Source organism: Cervus elaphus, chromosome 9, assembly GCF_910594005.1.
Source record: "Cervus elaphus chromosome 9, mCerEla1.1, whole genome shotgun sequence".
NCBI lineage: Eukaryota > Metazoa > Chordata > Mammalia > Artiodactyla > Cervidae > Cervus > Cervus elaphus.
In genome coordinates this window covers 21669959-21692629 of record NC_057823.1, presented here as the reverse complement: position 1 = coordinate 21692629, position 22671 = coordinate 21669959, and the positions used below count along the sequence as shown (strand labels likewise).

Genomic DNA, 22671 nt, shown 5'->3' with positions numbered 1-22671 from the left:
CTGGGAGCCGTGGTCTGACCGCGTATTGGGAGTGCGGGGAGGGAAGAGGGCAGGTGAGCCATAGCTTTCCTGCCTGTGGTGCTGGACGAAGGTGGTTTCAAGGTTGTAGAGATGGGTTCAGCTCAGGCCCTGACCAGGTGCTTACTCTGGGCTGATCATGAACCACACCAGAGCAGATGCCATCTGTCAGGGCAGGAGCTTGTGTGTGTAGCCCCGCTGTCCCCCAGGCTCACCCCCAGTGGGGCATAGAGGGCCAGGCAGGAGGCAGGTAGCAGCTGGGACCATTGAGATGGAGGCAGGAAGGCTGCTGGGCTGAGGCTTATGGGAGGAGAGGCCACTGGGAAGCCCATGCAGGGCCCTGATGGAGGGCGGGCAGCCAGACCAGGAGCAGGGAGATGGGAGGGCCCTGAGTAGGGAGTTACCCCACGGTTCCAGAAAGAGCCCTCTGGCCAGGGGGATGCTAGCTGTGGGAGGGAGGTCTGGGAGCCTGGGCATGGGGGTTGGTCTGGCAGGTCAGGGTAGCCCTTGCTGCCTGGGCAGGCCAGCCTGCCTCTGTGGGCACAGCCATCTCCTGTCTGTCTGTGACTCATGGCCGCAGGCGTGGCTGGCCCATCGCACAGCCCGCTGGCTTGGTCTGGCAGGAGCAGATGGCCCTTCATTTTGGAGTCTTTTGTTCAGAGTGGGCGCTTTGGGGTTGGAACGGCCAAGGCTGCGCTGGCTCAGGCTGCTTGAGTGATTGCTGCGCTTTTGCTTTAGGGTAGCAGGGGCCATCCCCGCCCGCCCAGAGCTCCAGGCTGGGGCACCAGGCTAGCCACCCTAAGGAACCATTGGTTCTAGAGAAGTGTCGTCGCTGGGCATCTGTCCATCCTGAGATGCCCCCACCAGCAGTGTTTGGATTAGGGGTTGATTCAGACCTCCGTGGTCTTGGCCCCAGGAGTCGCTCACCCTCCCACCCATCCTGTAGATCCGGCTCTGTGTGCTGGGTCTCGTTTCCATGGCAAACTTCTCTGCTGTTGGCCGCTTTCAGCTCCCCGGAAGGGAGATTCCTGCAAATCTGAGCTGAGGGCGTCTTCGTTAGCTTTGCTTCAGAACCTGGCTGAGGACGAGTTTCCCCTCACGTGGGCACAGCAGCAGGAGACGGGAGCAGGGCTGTGCGACCGGCAGGCTCACGTGGCTGGCGTGAGACGAGCTGAAGGTGCTCTCTCTGCGGCTCCTGTCGGTCTGCATGCCCTCTGCACCTAACTCTCCTGAAGGGCCAGGGTCCCCACACGTGAACAGGCCTGGAGCCACTCCACATTGAGGCTGCCCTGGCTCTCGCAGCCCGAGGACAGACCTGGACCCCTGGGCACACTCTCCAACCCCCCAGCTCCCCCCGCACCCTGGCCTGGCCTTTGATGTCCAAGTCTTGCCCTGCGGGGGCTCATGGGCTCTGTGCACCTCCCTCTGTTCTTTCCTATTCACACCTTCTGTGAGTTTCTGCAGAAATAAATCGAGGAGGGAGGGGTGTCCCCCACTGGCGTGGAGGCCATGGGCCCCGGCGCACTGGCAGGCTGCCTCCTGGTTTTATGACCAGAAATTGAGCCAGTTCGAGGGGGAGATGGCGGTGGCTTTTCTGGTGGCATCGGGTGCTCACTGGCACTGCGTCCCCACACACTGACCCCCCATCACTGGCAGCACAAGGCTCTCTCCCCACTCTGATCTGAGGCTGTACTGATCGGCTCGCCTTTAAAACCTCACCTGAGAAGGGCTCTCACAGCTTCAAAAGCAACGTTGAAACCCAGCTCACCTGTGACTTGGCATTTTTGGTCCTGTTGTATGACAAAAATAATTCAAGGACCTGAAATAGACTGGGGCTGGAGATCAGATGCCTCCAATTCAGCATTTAGTTGCCTTTAACACTTGCCTTGTAAAGCCTGCTCCTTAATAAAAGTGGGTGACCGGCTCTTGTGAACTAGGCCCTGGAGCTGGGGGTCATTCAGGTGCTGACCCACCCCCAGGTTCCCAGGGAAGCAGGGAACAGGGCGAGTGTGGAGGCCAGGGCGCCGTCCACCCGCGCCCTGAGAGGCCTAGGCGGCCCCTCCGCCTGCGGAGCATCCTCCCTGGCTGGCATCCCCACCTGAGACTCCCCATTTTCTCTGAGCAGATGCTCCCAGGACTCTGTTTATCTCGTGCCGTCTCAATAAAAATGTCATTATTTGAAATCACTGACACTGCTGGTGTGAGATACCAAATTCCATCGTCTATTGTCCTGTAAAACGATCCATTAAAGATAAAACCACCCGCAGCTCAATAAGGTTCTATCCTGGGGACAATCCTCCTAGGTCCTTGGCTGATCCTATCTCCCCAGCAAGTGTCTGTATCTGTCACATAAAGGGCCCCGGTTCCGGGACAAATGAGGGGGGCAGCCTCCTCGGGCGGGCTGCACCTCGGAGTCCGAGATGGGAGCTCCTGATAGAAGCAGGGCCGCCATCCTTTCCTTTTGCTGTCAGGCAGTTTCAGTCACTCTCAGGGAGCCATGCTGCCAGGCCTAGCGATTCTGCACAGTGGTGCTTTAGTAGGGGAGGACGGTGTCCCCCCAACCTGGGCTGGAGCCTGGCCTGGAGGCGCACTTCCCTTGCTCTCCTGATTAGAAAGGGGCTCAATCCCTCGCTCCCCATGCCAGCAGGAGCTCTCCCCACCCACCCAGGCAGATGGGATTGGTGACAACTCTTCTGCCCTCCCCTCCCAGGAAGGCAGGGGATCCCGGGCATCTCAGTAGTCCCAGGGCTGTCCGTCTGCCCAGCCTTCGGACCCACTCCCTCATGTTTCAAGGGCAAGCGAGCCTGTCAACTTTTTCTAACATCTTTTATTTCTCCTGCCTGGTGCTGGGTGATCATTTGTCCCCCTTTAACCCTGCTGTCAGTGTGACTGCCAGTAACGCGTCTTTCACGTTTGAACCAGCATGATGAGGCCCCCCCAACTCGTACCTGACAAAGTAGCCTCCTCAGGTGCATTCTGGGGTCACTGTTGTTATCACATCCGTTACTCCCTCCTTTACTGAAGGATAAGGTGGGGGGCATGGGGGCGTTTTGTGGTGCAGGCTCACCTTGTTTTATTGTGCTTCGTAGATGCTCCGATATTTTTACAGATTGAAGGTTTGTGGCAGCTGTGTGTTGTCCGGTGATGGTTAGCACTTTAGAGTAAGAGAGCATTTTAAAATTACGGTATGGGCAGTATTTTTTTTTTAGATATAATGCTCTTACTGCACACTTAATAAACTACAGTAAGCGTACAGTTTAAACGTGCCTTCCCTCACGCACTGGGAAACCGAAACCTCACGGGGCTCATTTTATCGCGGTGGCCTGGAACTAAACCCGTCCGATCTCAGCTCCGCCTGTGTGCGTGCCGCCCTGTCCTACTCCGGGCAGGGATGCCGTGTGGCTCACTGCCGGCCTCGCTGAGAGCTCGTCAGTCTCTTGCACCAGACTGGCGATTCTGTGAGTGGCTGGGACCTGCGCAGGTTTCTGTTTGCCCTCGTTTGCGGTCAAGAATTCCTGCTTCTGGACCCCAGACAAGGGAGAGGGTTTACCTTAGTGGTTTTTATAGTCCTCTGGGAAAGTACAGACGAAGCCTGGCTATCTGTGTACTGATTTTTTTTTTTTTAATTCTGCACCCTCACTTAACTGTTTAGTTCTTTTTAAAAATGTTTTATTTAATTAAATTTTTTTCTTTACTTTTTGGCTGTGCTGGGTCTTCTTACTGCAAGGAGGCTTTTTCTAGTTGCGGCAGGCAGGGGCTACTCTTCATTATGGTACACAGGCTTCTCATTGCAGTGGCTTCTTTTGTTGTCGAGCACAGACTCTAGGGCACTCGGCCTTCAGTAGTGGTGGCTTCAGGGCTTAGTTGCTGCACGCCATGTGGGGTCTTCCCAGAGCTGGGGTCGAACCTGTGTCCTCTGCATTAACAGGCGGGTTCTTAACTCCTGACCCACCAGGGAAGTCCCTGGACTATTCAGGTCTTACTTTCCCAGCTCGTTCTCGTAGTTTCCCAGGTGGAAGGTTATGTTGGTTTCTCACCTGGCCAGCGTCTGCAGTGCAGTCCTGTGGACTGCTTTGCCCCGACTTTCTGGGGTGCCTGTCCTGCCTCACCCCAGTGAAGTGTGACCGTGGGAAGGTCCCTTCTAGTTCTAGAGAGCTAAGAATTTTTTGTACTGGATGGTTTGCAATTTTATATAAATGAAAGTCATCTGAAGTGCAGGGACGGGTAGGTAGAACAACTCTCTGTGGCTCGTCTCCGTGGTAATCACATTCGGGGTAACTGTGTTTCTCTGGCCCTTTGGCTCTGCACTGCAGAGGAGTGGAGTGCGGCTTCTCTGGGTGGGCTTATCTCTAACCAGCGTGGAGATGGTGCCTGGGCAGCTGGGAGTGTGAGGGGAAGCCTGCTCTGTGACTGGGTTCTTCTGCTTGGCCCACCCAGACCACGGGGCAGCGAGCTGGGACTGTCCCACTGACGTGTGGCTGGAGGGGGCATGGGCCACGATGGGCTTTGTGCTTGAGGATCACAGTAAACACAGCTCTTCTGTCTGGCCAGCACATGGGGCTCTGGGGCCGCTGGCGTTGGGAGCTGCCAGGGTCTCCCAGGGCCGTGCGGGTGGCTTGCTCGTGCCAGGTGGCCTCCAGTGTGACGCGTGGTCTCGGCACTTCCCTGGACTCTGCCGTCTTGTTTCTGTTCCCGTAATTACAGCCTGTTAAACGGCGAGGGGCCTATCTGCCCCAGCCTTGTGCAGACACTGTGAAATTAACTTCCTTGCCCTCCGACTCGCGTCAGGCTGAACTGACATTTCCAAAGGGCTCCTGGTTGGACCCCTGCTCTTGGCTCGCGTTCCTCGGCAGAGAGGAAGGGGGAGGCTGAGCCTCATGCTGGGGGGAGCTGTCAGGCCAGTGATGGAAGAAATCCCAAGCGCTGTTGTCACCAGCGAAGTCGCATGCGTCTCTGGGAACAGATACCGTCCGTGTCATGGTGCTTCCACCCTGGCTCTGAGCAGGACGGTGCTGCAGGCCGGGGCAGTGGCCGGGGGCCTCAGGAATGGGCAACAGGGTCTGAGAGGCAGGCCCCCTCAAGTCTCGTTACCCTGGCAGCTGGCAGGAGCATGTGGGAATTACCTCGTTACCATGGCAACACGCCCCGATCTCAGGGAACTCAATCCTTTCTGCGAGGCCCTGCAGTCCAGGGTGGGCGGCCAGCTGAGCCAGTGGGCCCTGGGGGGTACGCTGTCTCCCACTGGAGTGGGTGTTCCTTGTCCTGAGAATTTGTCTGAGGACCTCAGGTTTTCCTGCTGTTCTGAGAGGCAGTACCCACCTGGCATTGTCTGTCCATGGCCCGGAAGAGGAGGGGCAGAGGCCAGCCCCCTACTTGCCTCGTCTTCTGAGGTCTCATGTGGCCGTCCCAGGGCAGTGGCACACGACTCTCTGGACCTTCCGGGGGTCAGCTGGACACGCAGGTACTGTGGTGCACACCTGCCAGTGTAGCCCTCCCTCCTGGGAGGTGGTCCCAGGGACCCACTTCCGGGCCAGAGGGCACCAGATGGTGGGAGTCCCCACCCAGAGAGGCCTGGGTACCCTTGGGGCCCGAAGCCACTTGTTCCATCAGCAGAACCAATGGCCCCTGAGCAGGTCCCTACTCTCCACGACTGCCTGTGTTCCTCTTCCTGACACACTCATTTAATTTTTAACTCACAAGGCATTTGCTTATTTATTTTCATTGTTCTTGATAATAATTCTAAGCCATTAGAGGGGAAAATTATATTCAAAAATGCTGTTTCACACTTTATTTGTTTGATGATTTAGAGCGATAGAAAATAGCACATTTGCTGGCTTTTATAGTCTGATAATTATTCACATCCATCAAGCCATTCCAGGGGAATAAACAAAACACCAAGAAAATGACACTATTAATAGCATCCTCTGCTGCGGACGGGAAGACTCTCCGGCCCGCTGTCTCGGCAGGAATGCAGGCGGCCCGTCCCCGGCCCGAGGCGAGAGCTGCCCGCAGAGGGCATTTCCTTTCAATTTCCCTATGTTCCTGGGCTCAAGAGCTGCCCTCCTGCTGGACTGAGGCCTCTATCCACCAGCACCCAGGAGCCCCAGCTTCCTTACTGGACTCCAGCTTGGTTTCAGTAGGGCCCGGGGGATGCCCACCTTGGCGTCCAGCCTCAGTGTGTCCCTGGCCCCCTGTAAGCACGTCCAGCCCCCACACCCGTGTCAGGATATGGGTTTCGGACGTGATTGCTGGCAGCCATGGCCCCAGGCCTCCCTCTCACCCTATGCCGGGTATGTGGTTTCTGCATTGCCTTTTGGGGAGTGGCTGTGATTGGGGGCGAGGGACGTGTATCCACTCCTCCAGGCCTCAGTTGTAAAAGAGGAACCTGGAGGAGAGGCTGGCAGATGCCCACCTTGTGGTGCAGCCCGCCTGTCTCTCCGCAGACCAGGGGGCCGCTTCCTTCTAGATTATGACATCCGGGCCATGATCACCATTGTTCCCAGAAACATCTGTGCTCATCAGCCAGTCACTTGAACAGTGAAACTGCTGGATCGGGCTTGTCTCTTCACTGTCTTGTGGCTTTACACATGTCTTGTGTCCCTGCCTGGGAGCCAGCTCCAGAGAGACCTGGCTTGGTCTTTCCCATCACCTCCACGGCTGTACAGCAGATCGAAAAACATTTTATTTTCTCACTGAAGCCCTTGATACTTACAGATGACTGCCTTTTTGAAAAAGGCATCTGGCAAACAATGGTCGACTTCGTCTCTCTCGGCCTCCTCAGCGATTCCACAACATTAAACCCGGAGTTATGGAGCCTGTCCGGTCCTGCTGCAGCCTCGCGGGGTCCCATGCCCATGGTTGCCAGGGCCACCAAGCCAAGAGCGCTGAATTTTCCACAACTTTCTGGTTGAGTGTTGGCCAGAAGCAGTTTGTTTAAGAACTGTCACTACCAGAGAGAAAGGGTGGAGGAAGAGGGGTGCATAGGAAGGGCTGGGAAAACACGTGGAGAAGGTCCAGAGGGACCTGCCTGGTCGGCCTCAGGACTGGGGCTCCCCGTGCTGTGGGTGGAGGAACCAGTGTGACCCCCTCCATGGGTGGCCTGTCCCTCTGCAGCCTCCCCCATTTCCGACTCTGGCCCCCAAACCTCCAGTCTATTTTCTCTCCCAGTGGTCACCAGATTCTGGGAGTAGCGCTGCCCGATCCTGTCCAGGCTCTTCTGCCGTGACTGTGCCGTCTGGGATTGGACCCTACCCCCGGGAGGAGGGAGGGGCTGTTGGACCGGGGAGATGGCTATAGTGCAGCAAGACGTGCAGAAAACTAGCCTTGCTGGAGAGGGGCGCCCATGCTGGCAGAGAGCAGGATGGGGGAACCAAGGGGGACTGTGTGTGGGCTGGGGCAGGGCTGCCTGCCAGCCGGGAGACCTCACACCAGCCCAATCGTGAGATGGATGTGGTCCCGGGCAGACTGTCTGTCCGTCGAAATAGGCAAGCATCCTTTGCCACCCCGGTGACCAGGGCTGCCACGTCCAGAGAGCAGCTGCCTGGGATCTCAGGTGGACAGAGCAGATTGATTTTGGCCGTGAGGTTTGACCTTGTGTTGTGACAGAGTTCCTGGGGGGCAGGACAGACTGCCCCCATATTGGTGACCAATAAAGCTGACTCTGTTTTATGGCCCCAGAACCTGCTCTCTAATAGCCAGACAGATGCTTGCCACCTCGAGGGTGAGTAAGCAGCCCAGCTCAACCCAAGGAGCCCTTCTGCCTTCTTCCTCTCTTTTTTCTCCTCCCAGACCCGAGTCCGACCCGGTGGTGTGACGCTGGGTGGGGCTGTGATGATGTAACATGACCCGGGCCCTGACTGGAGACCCCATGAGGTTCTGCCATTGAAGCCCCTCGGTTTGGGGACTTTCCTCCAGTGGTGAATGTCTGCTCTGCAAGGGAGGGCTGTGGCTGGGTGGGGGCTCGGTGTGTACCTACATTGCCACAGCCAGTAGAATTCGGGGAGCCCTCACAGCTGCACTGATGAAGCTACAAACACCCTCCCTGCCTCCTTTGTTTGGATGGTCCATGCTCAGCGCTTACGTAGTCAGGACTAGCACCCCGCCCTCCCCTGAAGACGGAGATTTTCATCCTGCAGGGTCCCTGGAGGTGGGAGAGGGTAGCTCTGGGGCCTCTCAGTACCCCAAGGGGTTCGCCTGGTGGTTGCCGACTGTGGCAGGCGCCACGTGCTCTTGGCTCTCGGAGTCCGGATGTCCCCATGGCCGCTGACTTCCGTCCATGAGTCCTTTCTCCTCTCTCCAGGGGCTGCCCTTCTGAACACTCGGCCTGCGTCCTGCAGTCTGTACTTTCTGATAACAGAGGAGCCACGTGCCAACATATTCAACTTTTAACATCCACCAGATTCAATTAATCTTATCTTTACAACTCCCAATTACAGGCGGTAATTAAGTGAAAGCAGCATTGTAGACCCGCGATATTGCATTAATCATCACAGCCTTGGAGCCGTAAATTAGTTCCTTCCCAGCCCTGGGCATCTTCCCAGAAGGGACGGAATGTTTCATTCTGCTGTTTGTGGGGGGTGACATTAATCCCACCAAGGTGCCTTGGATTGGGATGAATTTTAATCATCTTTATGTAAGCGATAAAAGGCCGTTTAAAAAAAGAGTCGCCTCCTCTTTGTCCAGATAATGGGAAATTCTCTGACGCCAGCAGAATTAAAGGTGCCACAGCCACCGCCTCCAGGGCCCTGAGCATGCTCGGAAATTAATTGTGTTTATCCTGTTGGATAAACGAGACAGCACAGCGTTCACCTCTCCTCCCCTCGCCCCCTTTTATTTTATTAAGAGCAGTGGTAAACCTCTCCATTGGGGTGGGCTCAGCTGGCTGCCATGTCTGGGGGATCTTCTGTGTTCCCTGTGGTCCTCCACTTGGCTTCCTGGGGGGATGCGCCCTCACAGGGTCTTGTTCTAGTTCCAGGTGTTGCCCGGCTGATTCAGGAGCACAGTGCCCCTACCCCTCCGCACTGCAGCCTTGGGCAGGTCACTCTGTGGGGGTGGGCCATGGAGCAGTATCCCTGCCCCCACCCCCTCGCTGCCAGGAACCACCCCCCCAGTGGTGACAACTGGGAATGTCTCAGATGTGGCCTGGTGTCCCCTGGGGGGAGGATCGCTGGCTTGAGAGCCACTGTCTGGAGTTTCTCCCAACAGGTCTGGAGGCAGATGGTCTGATAACTGCAGTCGGACCCTTTACCATCCTCCCTCCTCCTTTGGACAAAGGACACACCCCACATTTGTTTGAAAATGGAGGTATCCACCTGGCCACACGCTCTCAACTCTGATGTGCCTGCCTTCTCTCGTAGGTATGCCATCCCCCCGGAGCACGGCAAGCGCCTGGAGCGGCTGGCCATCGGTAGGTGCCCGGGGCCCCCTGGGGCTGGGTGGGCCGCGGGCTGGCAGCCCCACCCTCCCCGACTTCCTGCTGTTGTCTGGGTGTCGGTGTCCCACACTGTGTCCCCTTCCTTCCCTCTGGGTCAGGCCGTGGTCCCCCAACTGTGGGTCTGTCGCTTGACACAAGCTGCACGGATGTGTGCTTCAACACTCTTGTTTTCCAGACTCTTGGCACAGAGTTTGGGATGTGACCCCAGGCTTTGCAGGCTGGAGGCAGCCAGTGTTCTCGACCCCCACCCCCCAGCTCCTGGGCCTCCATCCCGCACTCCTCTGTCTTTGCAGAGCCTTTGCTCAGTCTTGAACATGAGAAGTTCAGTTCGGAGGTCCTCACAGTGCTGCACGGCCGAGTGGGGGCCGTGGGGCCGTCTGCTGTCCGTGCAGGACTGGATCACCCGGGCTCCCTCAGCAAATGTCCCGCTATCTGGATTGAGGCCCTAGCTGGGGCCTCTTGGGCTGACGGGATTTATCAGAGAGGGTCCTGGGCTGTGTCTGGACAGGGGGCCACTGACCACTCAGGCATAGGAAGGCCCTCAGGGCACGGAATCCTTCGAGACAAGCAGACATCCCGGCTGGGAGGCCCTGAGGCCTCTGTGTGCCCCAGTGGAGGGCCAGGCCACGGCCCTGAGTCACTCTCATCATGCCCCTGCCCTGTCCCCACAGAGGCTCTTGTGTCATGAGGGTGGGTGGCTGTCAGTGCTGGACGGACAGTAGCAGACGACTGGCCCAGCCATCAGCCCTTGCTCCACAGTCAAGAGTGGCCCCTCCTTCACAGGCTGCATCCAGGTGGGGGTGAGGATCTGCCTCTCAGACAGCGCCGGGCCTCTGGCCACCCTAACCTCTGTGGCAGCAGCAGGCAGCTGGTGCCCTCAGGCGGTGGAACCTTCCAAAGCCGTGGCTTGGTGTTGGCGAGGCTCCCTGATGGCCCGCCGCCGGCCTCCGTGCCTCTCCCATCCTGGGGAGCATGTTTCTCCTGGTGGGAACTCCAGGACAGCCAGTTCTGGCAAAGGCCAATTGCACTTACTTCCTAAGATCTAAAGGGAAAGCCAAATTAGATTTTTTCCCCATTATCTGACTTTTTAAAATGCCAATGAAAAATGTCTTTTCCTGTTGTATTAGCTTCTGGTTGATGTAACAAATTACCACAAACTCCCAGGGGGCACTCGTGGTAAAGAACCCGCCAACCTGTGCAGGACACATAAGAGACCCGGGTTCGATCCGGGTGGGGAAGGGGAAGAGCCCCTGGAGAAGAAATGGCAACCCACTTCAGTATTCTTGCCTGGAGAATCCCATGGTCAGAGGAGCCTGGCGGGCTATAGTCCTTGGTGTCACAAAGAGTTGGACACAACTTAGCACGCACGCATCACAAACTCAGTGACTTAAAACAACACCAATCCCCTCAATTTTGCTGTGAACCTTAAACTACAGTTTAAAAAAAAAGTCCTAATTAAACCCCCACAGTTTTGTGTTCTTACGCTTGTGGAGGTCAGAAGTCTATACCGAGCCTCTTGGGGCCAAGGTCCAGGCATCAGCAGGCTGGCTCCTTCCTGAGGCCCCCTCGGTGGAGTGGGGTGGGGCAGAACCCAATTTCTGGCTTCTCTGACTTCTGGAGGTGCCCCATCCTGGACTCAGGGCCACATCGCTCTCATTCTGTCTCCCTGGCCCATGGCTTCCGCTGCTATGGTTGGGTCTCCCCTGCCCCCGTCTTAGAAGGACCTTCAGGATGTCACAGGCCCCCATAGGGGTCCAGGCCCATCTTATTTCAGGGGCCTGCACTTGATCCCATTTCAGAGCCCCTTTCTCCGGGGAGGGGACCTTACACAGGCTGCGGGGATCAGGGTATGGATGTCTTGGGGGAGCCACAGTTCAGACCCCCACCTGCAGAGCCAGGAACATTAGCACAGGTGGTCTCTCTCTGGGGACCCTGGGCCTTGTCTTCAGCATCTCTGCTCTTGCTGTTTGGTGGGGGGCCGAGGGTGTTTGGCTTTCCCTGGTGGCTCAGACAGTAAAGTGTCTGCCTACAATGCGGGAGACCTGGGTTCAATTCCTGGGTTAGGAAGATCTCCTGGAGAAGGAAATGGCAACCCACTCCAGTATTCTTGCCTGGAAAATCCCATGGATGGAGGAGCCTGGTAGGCTACAGTCCATGGGGTCGCAAAGAGTCGGACACGACTCAGCAACTTCACTTTCACTTTCACTTTCAAGGGTGTTTGCAGCTAGCCACGCCCGGCTGTTCTCTGTCAATGTGCCTTCTCTACTAGAAAAGTGTGGGGTGATCTGAGCGCCAACTAGAGAAGCTGGAGGCGGCCGGAACTACTGCCGGGGCCTTTCTGACGCCTGGACCTGGATGCTGCCTTGCTGCCTGGGCATCTGTGGAGGGCTTGGTTCCGTGGCCGGGTTTGGGAGAGGATGGGTGGGTGGGCAGGCAGGAAGGTGGCCCTTGTGAAGTCAGGCTGCACCTGGAATTCAGGGAAGGGGCCAACAGCTCCGGAGGAGGGGTGGGGGATCTCATGGTTCCTCCACAGCCTCTCACTCGGACTGCTCTCCCCTCCTCAGAGGAAGGACTGAGGAGGCTCCAGGGCTGGTGACTCACTGCCCTCCTGGGCGTCCCTTCCAAACTTTTTGGGGGTGTGCCTCCCGGGCGGCTTTGTTGAGATGGGTGGAAGGGGGTTGCAGTTAATATGGAAAATGAATAGCTGCGCTCTGAATGGGCTCGCTGGGAGGGTTGTGCAGCCCACGGGGAGAGCGTTAATGTGTTGGCGCATTATTGGTGCTAATCACTTAAAATGTGCGCCTTTATTAGAGCTTTAATGAGAGCCACTTAAACTGTGCATTAAAAAGAGGAACTGCAGAGAGGCCGGCGGGCCAGGCGGCAGGCAGCCGTAACTCTAATGGAAATGCTTTTAGTGCAGAGCAGAGTGTGGGATTCGGTCGTCCTGGCTCTTTCCAGAACCTCCACACTGAGTCCTTGCCATCAGGAGCCTCCTCCAGCCTCGGTGTATGGGTGGGGCCATGTGTGCACACAGACACACGCACACGCACACACGCACGTGCGCACGTGCCCATCCAGGGTGTGCACTGGCTGGTCTCACTGGAAGGGCTCCGGGGCCACCCAGGCCTGGGGGTCAGCCCTGGAGGGAGGTGGGCACTTGGGGGTGCACGCTACTGCCTTGGGGACATGTCCCACACCTTGAGGAGCCATGCGGCCCTGCTGTGCCCACTCTGTGTGGTTTGGGGTGAGAAGCTCAGCCACCATGGGCAGAACCTGAGGTTGGCTTTTCCTTAACCACGTGACTAGCCTGTTAGTGACTTGAATTTCAGCCAACATGTGATGTGGGAACAGTGCTGAGCTGTGCTGGTGAAGCCTGGTGTCTGGGTCTAGGTGTCTGGGCCTCCCGTGGACTCGTGGATCATCTTTTAAATTAGCTACATGGTGCCCTCTGGGGCAGAAAGCAGAGGGGCTGCGAGCACAGATAGAGGCGCAGGCCTGGGTCGCCCACTCTGCCCCCATGTCCTGTGGGTCTGGGCCATGGGTAGGTGGGTCATGGGACCATGTGGGTAGAGAGCCCTCGCCCACTCAGGCAGCCCCCCTCTTTGTTGTGGAGTTGGTCAGTGTGTGGGGGGGACGGAGGCCCCGCTCACTCCTCACCCCCATAACTCATCAGGCTCTAGAGAGCAGCTCCTCTGTCCTGTCTCCCGGCTGCCCTCTCACGTGGCCGAGTGACCGTGTGGAGGCCCCTGAGGGGAGCTCGGAGTCGGGGGCAGTCTGTGGGCAGCTGTGCCCCCACCGCACACCTTGTCTGTAGTCACAAATGTGGTGCTGTACGTGGGTACACTCCGCCTGGCAGGCCCCTGGGTATTTCGTTCCTGCCGGGCCAGAGGAGGACAGGGCCGCCTGGCCACCCCGCCCCATCTGGCTGACACTGTCTCGTCTGCTCCAGGCTTCTTCCCCGGAAGCTCCCAGGGCTGCGATGCCTTCCTTCGGCACAAGATGACCCTCATCTCGCCCATTATCCTCAAGAAGTACGGGATCCCGTTCAGCCGGGTATGTAGGGGCGGGTATGTAGCCTGCCAGTGGACGGGCTTCTGGGCCCGGGCCCTGCTGACTGTGAGCGCCCCAGGAAACTGGTGTCTTCACGCTGGAGAAGGTTCTAGAAGGACTGCAGGCTGGGATCTGGCTGCACTCCTGGGCCGACAGCTCCTCCACAGTGGTGGTGAGGGTGGAGGTGGGTATCAGGAGGGATTTCCCTCCCGGTCCCTCCCAACCCAGACCCGAATATCTGCTGGTCCTAGGGTCAGACTGGGGAGTGGATGGTGGGGGCAGCTCCTGACGACTCTGCATGAAGTGCTGAGGAGCTGGGCCCCCCTTTGTGGGAGCCCCCTGCCTACCCCACCCATGCCCAGGGCAGACGGCCTCACTCCAGAGGGAGTGAACACCTGTTTAGAAATGAAGCGTCTGACTCGTCTGCAGCATGAAAGCTGTGACCTCATGCAGTTTCCTGTAAGGTGTCCGCATGGGGCTGTGAGGGGTGAGGCCACATTGGGGGCTAAGTTTGCAGGGACCCCACCACCTGGGAGAGTGGGATGGGCAGCAGGGACTGAGCTCTGGGGCTGGGCGCCTCTGTCCCGAGAGTGGGCCCAGTCCTCGTCACGCCAGGCCAGTCCCTCCCTACAGACAAGCCTCCTGGACACGAGGGTCCAGGCGAATGGCCCATGCCTGGAACTTTCTGGAAGGCATGTGGGCCATGGCCCTGAGGGCAGAGGCAGCCCAGCTCCTGCAGGTCTCCCCAGAGAGTGATCTGTCAGGCACAGAGCGAGCTCTGTGAGCAGACTTCCATGCCTGCCTCTGGCCCTGGGTGTCAGCAAGTCGAAAACTGGCTCTGATGTTTTCAGGCACACAGCCGCAGGCAGCATCACCATGCGGATGGGGGTGTGGCCTCTCCTGCCAGGGCCACCCCCACCACTACTGCTCTTCAGGTAGCGGCTGTCCCTGTTCTCTCTGCCCCCTCTGTCTTCTGGTTGGATCGTTGTTCGTTACCAGAAACCTTGCAGACAGATAACAGCATTGCTCACGGGACTGAGAGGTCCTTGTTTCCCATCGCTTTGTGAAGAACATTCTCCACAGCCCTGCATCCTGGAGAGGGATGCAGGTCGTGGGAGTCAGCTGGTGGTCGCTGTCCATCCTCCCAGGCCGGTGCCGGTGTGGTCCTGCGGCTCATATGTGCAATATCTGAGTACGACCCACAGGCAGTGGCCTCCCGCTGGTGACCCTGCTGGTGACCCAGGAGAGGCTGGGCTCCGCGGCCATACCGGCTCCCACAGGGGCCAGGACAGAGCTTCGCTCTGAGGCTGTGGGACCCAGGCCCTTGTCCGGCAGCAGAGAGCCCTCCATGGGCTGCAGGCCTGGGGACCAGGCTCCAGGCCCCGCAGAGTCAGAGATGGACGCCTCTCTTAGGGCTCCACATGTAGCCCCTCATCTGAATTCCTGGTAGAAGAGTCACTCCACACTCCACTTATAAATCTTCGTAATGGTATTTACTTCTGGAAGAAAAAGCAGATCAATAGTGGAGCTTTTTAATAATTAAAAGTGTGTGTTTCTGTGATGTGCCACAGACTTCCTCATTCATTCTCCAAGAGCTCGAGGGGCAGCCGAGCTCCGGGCTTCCTCTGTGACTGGCGTGTGGGGCCCATGCTCCCTCCTCTCCCAACTGCTCTGCCTCAAGGCTGATCCATCATCCCCGATGCCTTCTAATTTATTGTCGGGCTAACGTTGATGGCAGTGACATGGAGGACAGCCTCCGTGGGCCCGAGGTGGAGCCACCGAGATGTAGATTTTCTGAAGGGAACATAATCTTCTTGTCATTCCAAATGAGCACACCTTCCCTTCTGGGCCTTGATTTATGGGAGGGGTCTGGCGGGGGGCTCCGGCTTGGTGACAGGGACCCCACTGACTCCCCGAGGCTCTAGCAGACCAGCCGTGCTCAGAGGCATCGGAGGAAGAGTGAGACAGCACTCTCTAGGATCAGCTCAAGTAGGATGAGAAAATCAGTAACTGGGTTTAACGGGCCGTCCCCAAACCCGAGTTTATTTACCATTTCATGAGCTCCTGAGTCCTGCGACAGAAGCCGACCCAGGGGGCCCTGCCTGAGGACCAAGGATGCTGGCCACTGGTCCTGGGGACGCTGCCCATCCCCACCTACCCCTCTCCTACCGTCACTTCATCCCTGAACACAGCTGTCACTTGGACTGGAATTTAAAAATATAACTTAATGCACAGTGACTTCCCTTGATTGGTGCAATTCATTATTTGAAAAGAAAAATATCAGCGTGTTCTTAAGGACTGGCTTTCCTCCAGGCTACATCAGTTTTGATTGATTTTTGACTCTGTGGTTGGTTTCTGGACGTCTCACCCCCCACCACCTCCCGCCGCTCCCCTTCCCCTGCCAAGGTTTGACTCCTCGTCAGTTCCTTAGATAAATCCAGCGATTTCTACTCATCCCTCTGGGGTTATTAGCAGGGCACAGAACCATAGTCAGTGACAAAGCAGTGAACAGCCTCTAAGTGGGGCAGGAGAATTGAACAGACACACTTGGCAAAAGGAGGCACGCACCTGCAACGGCAGATCCAGAAACACCAGGACCAGATGTGGTGGGTGGCACCTACCAACTTGGGGGCAGGGCTGGAGCCTTGTACCCCCTACCTGGGCCGTGAACACCCCCGACACTGCCAAGGGGGCAGGGGGATCTCACCCTCACTGCCACGTTGGTGCAAGAAACACCAGCACCATCTGGAGAAGTGGTTCTACTGGCCCCGCTGCTCTGCTCGCTGCATCCCGACCAGGGAACAGCCTCAGGCCTGTCAGCAGGAGGCCAGATGAGCAAGTAGGACACGTCCGCGTGACAGGAGGCCCTGTAGGAACAAAAAGGAGTCAGCGGAGTGCCCACTGGGACGATAAACCCTGAGGATGTACCAAGCGGAAGAGGCCAGACCCAGAGCAGAGATGGTGTGTTCAGGGTCCGTGAAACCCTAGAGAGACGAGGAGGATGGGATGGGGGCACATTTGGGGCCACAGTCCCTGGAACTCCAGACAAGCTGATCTTTGCTCCCAGCTCAATCCAGGAAATGATGGCCCTCCCGACCCCAGAGGTCACTCCTGCACATGGCCTCCGTTCCAACAGCCACACCTTGCACCGCAGGACACCATGAACGGGCATGCTGGCTGCTGTTACTTCTCATCTCTTTCAGAACAGTCTACTGTTGGAACAACTGTTGATGGCTGGGGATGGTCAGTGGGGAGGAGGCTGCAGCCCCCACCTTCTCCAGGCCTCAGGGTGACAGTACTGGACGCCTCTGTGTGTTGTCATCATCCCCCATCCCTCAAACCCAGCTCCTGGGTTTGGCGTCTTTGATGCAGAGGCCGGACCAAAGTCTGGCTGTCCAGACCATTTTGAATATGCCTAGAAACATCAGCTCCTCCTGTGGGGTTCTGACCTTGATGTGTGTCCTCCCAGCCTGCTGATACGTCACTTCAGTTGCTCTACCCTCACTTGGAAGGACCCATGTCTGGATCTAGTGGATAGGCTCCCTGCTCACAGTGGTGGGGTGACTCAGGCAAGCATCTGGGGCCGTTTCATGGGTGGGCCTACTCCTTCCTCACACAAGGACTGGACGCCGTGGTGCAGGCTCACGCCTGTCCTGAGCTCCCAGGGCTCCGAGCTTCCCCAGAGTTGACCAGCCCACCTTGCCAGCCCTGGTGCCGTGTGGGAACATCTCACAGGGGACAGGAGATGTGATAGCCACCTGCCTCCGAAGCAGAAGCTGCCCCCCGCCCCAAACAGAAAGCACCTAGAATCCTAGTGCTGCAACTCACCTGTCTGAGCGTCCAGACTGTCCCCTTGGGCCTGGTGGGGCCTTTGTGAGCGATGGGGCTGGTAGCAGCCACCCCAGCCGCTTGCCTCACCTGCTCTACTGGCCCCACGAGAACCAGGCTGCAACCTGTAGAACCTTGGCCTTTCACCTGGCCGACTCCTTGGCTCCTGAAGTCAGGTCCCCGCACTTGGTGGGACGTCCTGGAGCCCACACCCCCCTGCTGGGCCCCTCGGTGGCTTCTGGTGGCTTTGCTGCCAGCCTGTGATGACCCATGTCGGGCATTTCTTCCAGCCGGCCTCATCCCTCACCTGTCACTCCTCCCTCCTCAGATCACCCAGGAGGCGGGGGAGTTCATGATCACGTTCCCCTACGGCTACCATGCTGGCTTCAACCACGGATTCAACTGCGCCGAGTCCACCAACTTTGCCACACTGCGGTGGATCGATTATGGCAAGGTGGCCACCCAGGTGAGTGAGCACTAGCCCCCCACCTGCTCCCCCAGCCCAGGGCCTAGGTGACAGCCGCTTATATTCAGCCTGGGGCTCAGACTCAACATCAGGGTCTGTTTCTGGATCCTCAGCAAACATGTCGTCAGCTCATTCCTCACTTGGAGGCAGGTCAGGTGTGTGCAGCAGCCGGGGCCTGGCCAGGCCTGGCTCAGGGCTCCCTCTGTCCTGGCAAGCCCAGGTGCGCTCCCACCATCTGGGGGCCAGAGAAGATTTGTTCCTTGTTAGTTGACTCTTGAGGGGCCTCTTGGTCAGGTGCGGGGTTTGCTCCGGCCCCAGAGTCTGTCTTTACAGGCTCTGCAGTGTGTGTGCACATGCGTGTGTGTGCGCGTGTGTGTGTGAGTGCACGTGCAACAGAGAGCAGAGCCCTGGCAGGGCAGGCCCTGTGCTCGAGCCCAAGGGCTTCCTGCTGCCTCGTCATCCACAGTGGTCACTCAGAGCCCAGAAGACTCATTTGTGTTCCACGGTAATTTGCCGACCTGCTCCCAGAGGGACGATAATCAGTCTGCAGACCTGATACTTGAACTGAGTGCTTGTTCTCAACTCCTTTTTCCCGTGCATGCACCCATCTGTGGTTCTGATGGGCAGCTCAGTGGGGCTCGAGGCCCCACAGTGGCATGTCTGGGGAGCAGCTGGATAGTGGGCAGGTCCCTGGGAAGGGGAGGCCGCTAGGAGGGCTGTTGGCCATGCAGCAGGCCCAGCCCTTCCTTGGCAGCTGGGGCCAGTGACCTTCCTCCCAGGACTGGCACCATGACCACCCTGAGGAAGCCAGTGAGCTCTACCCATCCGGCTGGGCGCTGGCCGAGTGGCCCCGGCTCTCAGGCTTCAGCTGCTTTAATCTTTTCTCTCCAGCATAGAAAGGGGCCCAGCCATGCACACGTCTCACTCTGGCGCTGAGCACAAGGAACAGGAGAGGCCCCTCCTGCGTGGGCCTGTTCAGTGAGATCGGGGTGCCTCCTATCAGCCTCCTCAGCAGAGCCCTGGGGGTCTTCCATGAAATCACTCAGCTGTTGGGGGCTAGGGTTAGGGAGCATGGTGGGTTTCTCCCAGACATGGAAGTGGGGGCGATGTGGACCAGGAGAACCTCGAGCCCAGATCCTGGTTTGGTCAGCCCACCCCTGACCCCAGATCTTTGGAGAAGAGGGTCTAGGCTGTGATGATTGGGCATCATGGCCTGGCGATATGGCCCCATGGGGAGGGAAATTGGCATCCAGGTGCAGCATGTGGCAAAGAGCAGGAAGGCCCAGACCGAGGGTTCTCAGGGTGCTCACAGACTGGAACTTGGAAGCAGACAGGGTTAAATGAGATCCCTTCTGAAAGGGAACACCTCCTGTCTCATTTCCTGTTTGGGGTGAAAGGCTGTATGTGCTTAGTCGCTCAGTAGTGCCCTCCTCTGCAACCCCACGGGCTATAGCCTCCCAGGCTCCTCTGTCCATGGGATTCTCCAGGCAAGAAACGTGGAGTGGGTTGCCATTTTCTCCTCCAGGGGATCTTCCCAACCCAGGGTCAAACCTGCATCTCCTGTGTCTGCTGCATTGCAGGTGGATTCTTTACCTGCTGAACTATCGGGGAAGAGGGTGAAAGACTAAGAAAATTAAGCCCTGGGGGTGGCTTTGTGGCACATCTCCGCTACACAGCGCAGTCTAGACGGGTTGGCGGTCTAGACGTGTTGGCTCATCTCTGTTTTTCTAATGATCTCTCTAACTTTGCTGTGTCAGTGCAGTTGAGAAAAGGAAACAGGCTTTGCAGCCAGGAAGACTGGAGAGGCGCCCCGGGATGTGAAGCGTTGGGCTTTTAGACTTAATTCAGAAAATCATGAGAGTGTCTTTGGCAGAGAGTCTTAACTTGGCTAAAAGAGGAGAAATGGGGACGTCAGAATTGTCCGCTTAGATCCAGAGGAATAATTACATCTCCCGGGGCGTGTTCGCGTTGTCACCAAGAGTTCCACATGTGCGGGGCCGCGTGGCCGCATCGGGCACTGGATTGAGTTGTCAGTCCGTCGGGGGCTTGTCCTGGAGGCCCTGCTGGAGCCAATCCTGCTGCAGAGCCAGTGGGGACCGCCCGGATATTAAAAGCAATTTTGGGTTCAGCCATGTGTTCACAAACAAGTGACATCTGGGAGGTGCAGCCTGAGATGGGGCTCCACGCTTACATTGCCGGGCGGCGTAGCATGAAATTACTGAACCAGTCAGTGTGGTGCTCTGAGCTGGGCCGGGGTTCCAAGGGCCTGGCAGCTGGGGTAGGGCCCCACAGGAGTGGCCACTGGCCCTGGGGTGCCCATCCATGGCTGCCTGATGTCAGCTCCTGGGCTGTTCGCTGGTGACCCTCCGAGCTCCGCTGCCCTATAACTAGTCTGGGCTGGAGAGGCTGCCTGGGCACTTGGCCTCGCAGATGACAAGCTGAGGTATCAGGGGCAGGGGACTGTTCGGGTTCCGTGGTGCTAGGGCTGTGGATTTAAGGGAGGGGGTGGGTGGGGAAGAGGGGCAGCCAGAGCCTGCTTCCCACTGAGCTGGGGCCTCTCCCTGCAGCCTGAGTGCCTGCCCTCCAATCTGTGTCCCCTTCTAGCACATTCCTCTGACACAGCCCTGGGGGAGAATGGCCACTTCCCAGGCGCTAGAGACCCTTTTACTTGCTGGTTCATTAGCTTCTCAGGTGCCCAGTGAACCCCCCACTCCCTCCATCGACCCATTTCTGTCATTCTCTCTGTTGACACATGAAATGCTAAATGCCCAGGCTCACCAGCCTGTGTGAACTTCAGGTGTGCCTGCTCTTTCTTCCTGATCAGGGTCAGCAAACGGGGCCCGCAGATGAAACCTGGCTGGTTGACTGTTTCTGGTACTGTCTGCAAACAGAGCCTTGCTTAGATGTCTTTGTTCTTCTGGCCACGTCATGTGGCATGCGGGATCTTAGTTTCCCAAACCAGGGATTGAACCTGAGCCCCCTGCAGTGGAAGCTCAGAGTCTCAACCACTGAACTGCCAGGGGAGTGCCGAGTGTTAGGTTTTTAAAGAGCTGGGGGAAAAAAAGTCAAAAGAAGTTATATGTGACACATGGCAGCTAGATGAAACTCACATTTCACATTGATAAAGTTTTTTAAATTAATTTCTGTGTTTGGCTGTGCTAGGTCTTAGTTGCAGGATGTTCCCTGACTGGGGATCGAACCCAGGCCCCCTGCCTTGGGGGCTCAGAAACTCAACCACTGGACCACCAGGGAAGTACCGATAAATAGAGTTTTATTGGCACAGGCTCACCCATTCATTGACATGCTGTGCAGGGGCTGCTTGCATTTGGGTGTGGAGCTGAGTAGTCGTAACAGGCCATCTCACCTGCAAAGTAGAAAATATTTGCTGTTGGCTCTTGTCAGGAGTGTGCAGTTCCTGGTCTAGAGAATCGATTTTGTGGACACCCTGGCTCCAGGCAGTCAGGGCTGAAGGGTCCCCCTCACTCTTTCCTCCACCGCCCCCAGGGTCTGTGGCATCAGAGGGGCTGTTCCCTCCCAGCACGTTGGCCCCCAGCTGCTGCATCACTGATTTTAACCAAGGAAAATTTATACCCATGACTGGGGGATTGGGTGGACTATGGAATATTGTGCAGTCACAAAAATAGGTTCACTGTTTACTGACGTGGAAAAATGGGAATGGCATTTTGGGCGGAAAAACTAGGTTTTGGATCATGAATATGTAATCCCATCATGTGTGTGTGTTGGGGGGAGGGGTATTTACCAAATGTTGATCGATGTTAGCTCCATGGGGTAGAATTGGAGGACTCAGCAGGCCTGAGATCAGAGCCAGCGGCGGCCAGTCCTGCCTCAGGTCACATGCTGCTGCTTTGGTTTTGACCTATCCCTTTCCCTTGACCTCCCCAAGCTCCGCAACCCCGCTCCTGCAGCCCTGTCTCTCTCTCCAGCTTTCCTGATGGATCTTGCCTGCATCAGGCTCTGACTCTGGGCCTCATGACCAGGCCCACCGGCGTTCCAGAAGACACCTTCCCCACCTCCGTTGTCTCCCAGGCTGGCTGCCCCCTTCAGGCAGGTGTCCAGGGCTTGCCTGGGGCTGCAGGGGCCACCTCCACGGGCCTATGCTCCATTTCCAAGAACAGAATTCCCCAGGCAGGCGTTGTAGTGGGATTACCAACTGGGAAGATGAGAGGGCTGCTCCATCTTCACTGCAGAAAATGAAGTGTGCACACATCAGCCTTTTAGTTCTGAGCTCGAATTAGTCCTACAAGGCTGCACACCACGTTGGATTAGCTGTGCGGCCTCGTTGCTCCCGCGGTGGGTGGCACTGGGTGAAGCCTGACAAGGGCCTCCTGCCTCCACCGGGGCGCCCCACAAGGCGCAGGAGTTGACTTCGGATTAAACAGAGCAAGAGAGGTTTAGAACCCAGCTTGAACGCTGGGAGCCCCGCACGCTTAGCTGGTTTTCCGCCTGTTGTCTGGGCCGCTGCCTGGCAGCTCTCAGTCTCTGGGCAAGTCTGCTCCCCGGCAAGGTGTCTGCTGAGCGTGGAGGGCGGGAAGACCTGGCCTCCACATCCCCCCACTTCTGGATCTGGGTTGGGGGGCCTCCCCTGAAACCTCCCACCCGGGCTACCTCGAACTTCACTGCTGTGAAATATGAACCAAATTGTCCCCCCTGCTCCAAGGACGCCTGCCTTCTGTTTGGTGACACCGCGCCTGCTCTGGGTGATTAACTGAGAGCCCCTCCCCATGAGGGGAGGTGACAGAATAGGGGGAGGTGGGGGCGGGCAGAGGAGGGCCAGACGGACGGATGCTTCTCTGGCCCACCCACACCCGAGGTGCCGGCCTGGGCACCTCTGCGCCTCCCTGGCTCCCTGATTTAT

General features: G+C 57.5%; 1 protein-coding gene across 2 annotated transcripts in view; it reads left to right on the top strand.

Annotated features, from left to right (window-relative positions):
• Positions 1-22671, top strand: part of KDM4B (lysine demethylase 4B) — a 116417-nt gene that overhangs the window by 53455 nt on the left and 40291 nt on the right. For both annotated transcript variants that reach the window (XM_043911883.1, XM_043911882.1), the window contains exons 7-9: positions 9375-9424; positions 13401-13504; positions 17658-17795. In XM_043911883.1, coding sequence (XP_043767818.1) covers positions 9375-9424; positions 13401-13504; positions 17658-17795 — 292 coding nt within the window. The remainder of the gene's footprint in view (positions 1-9374; positions 9425-13400; positions 13505-17657; positions 17796-22671) is intronic.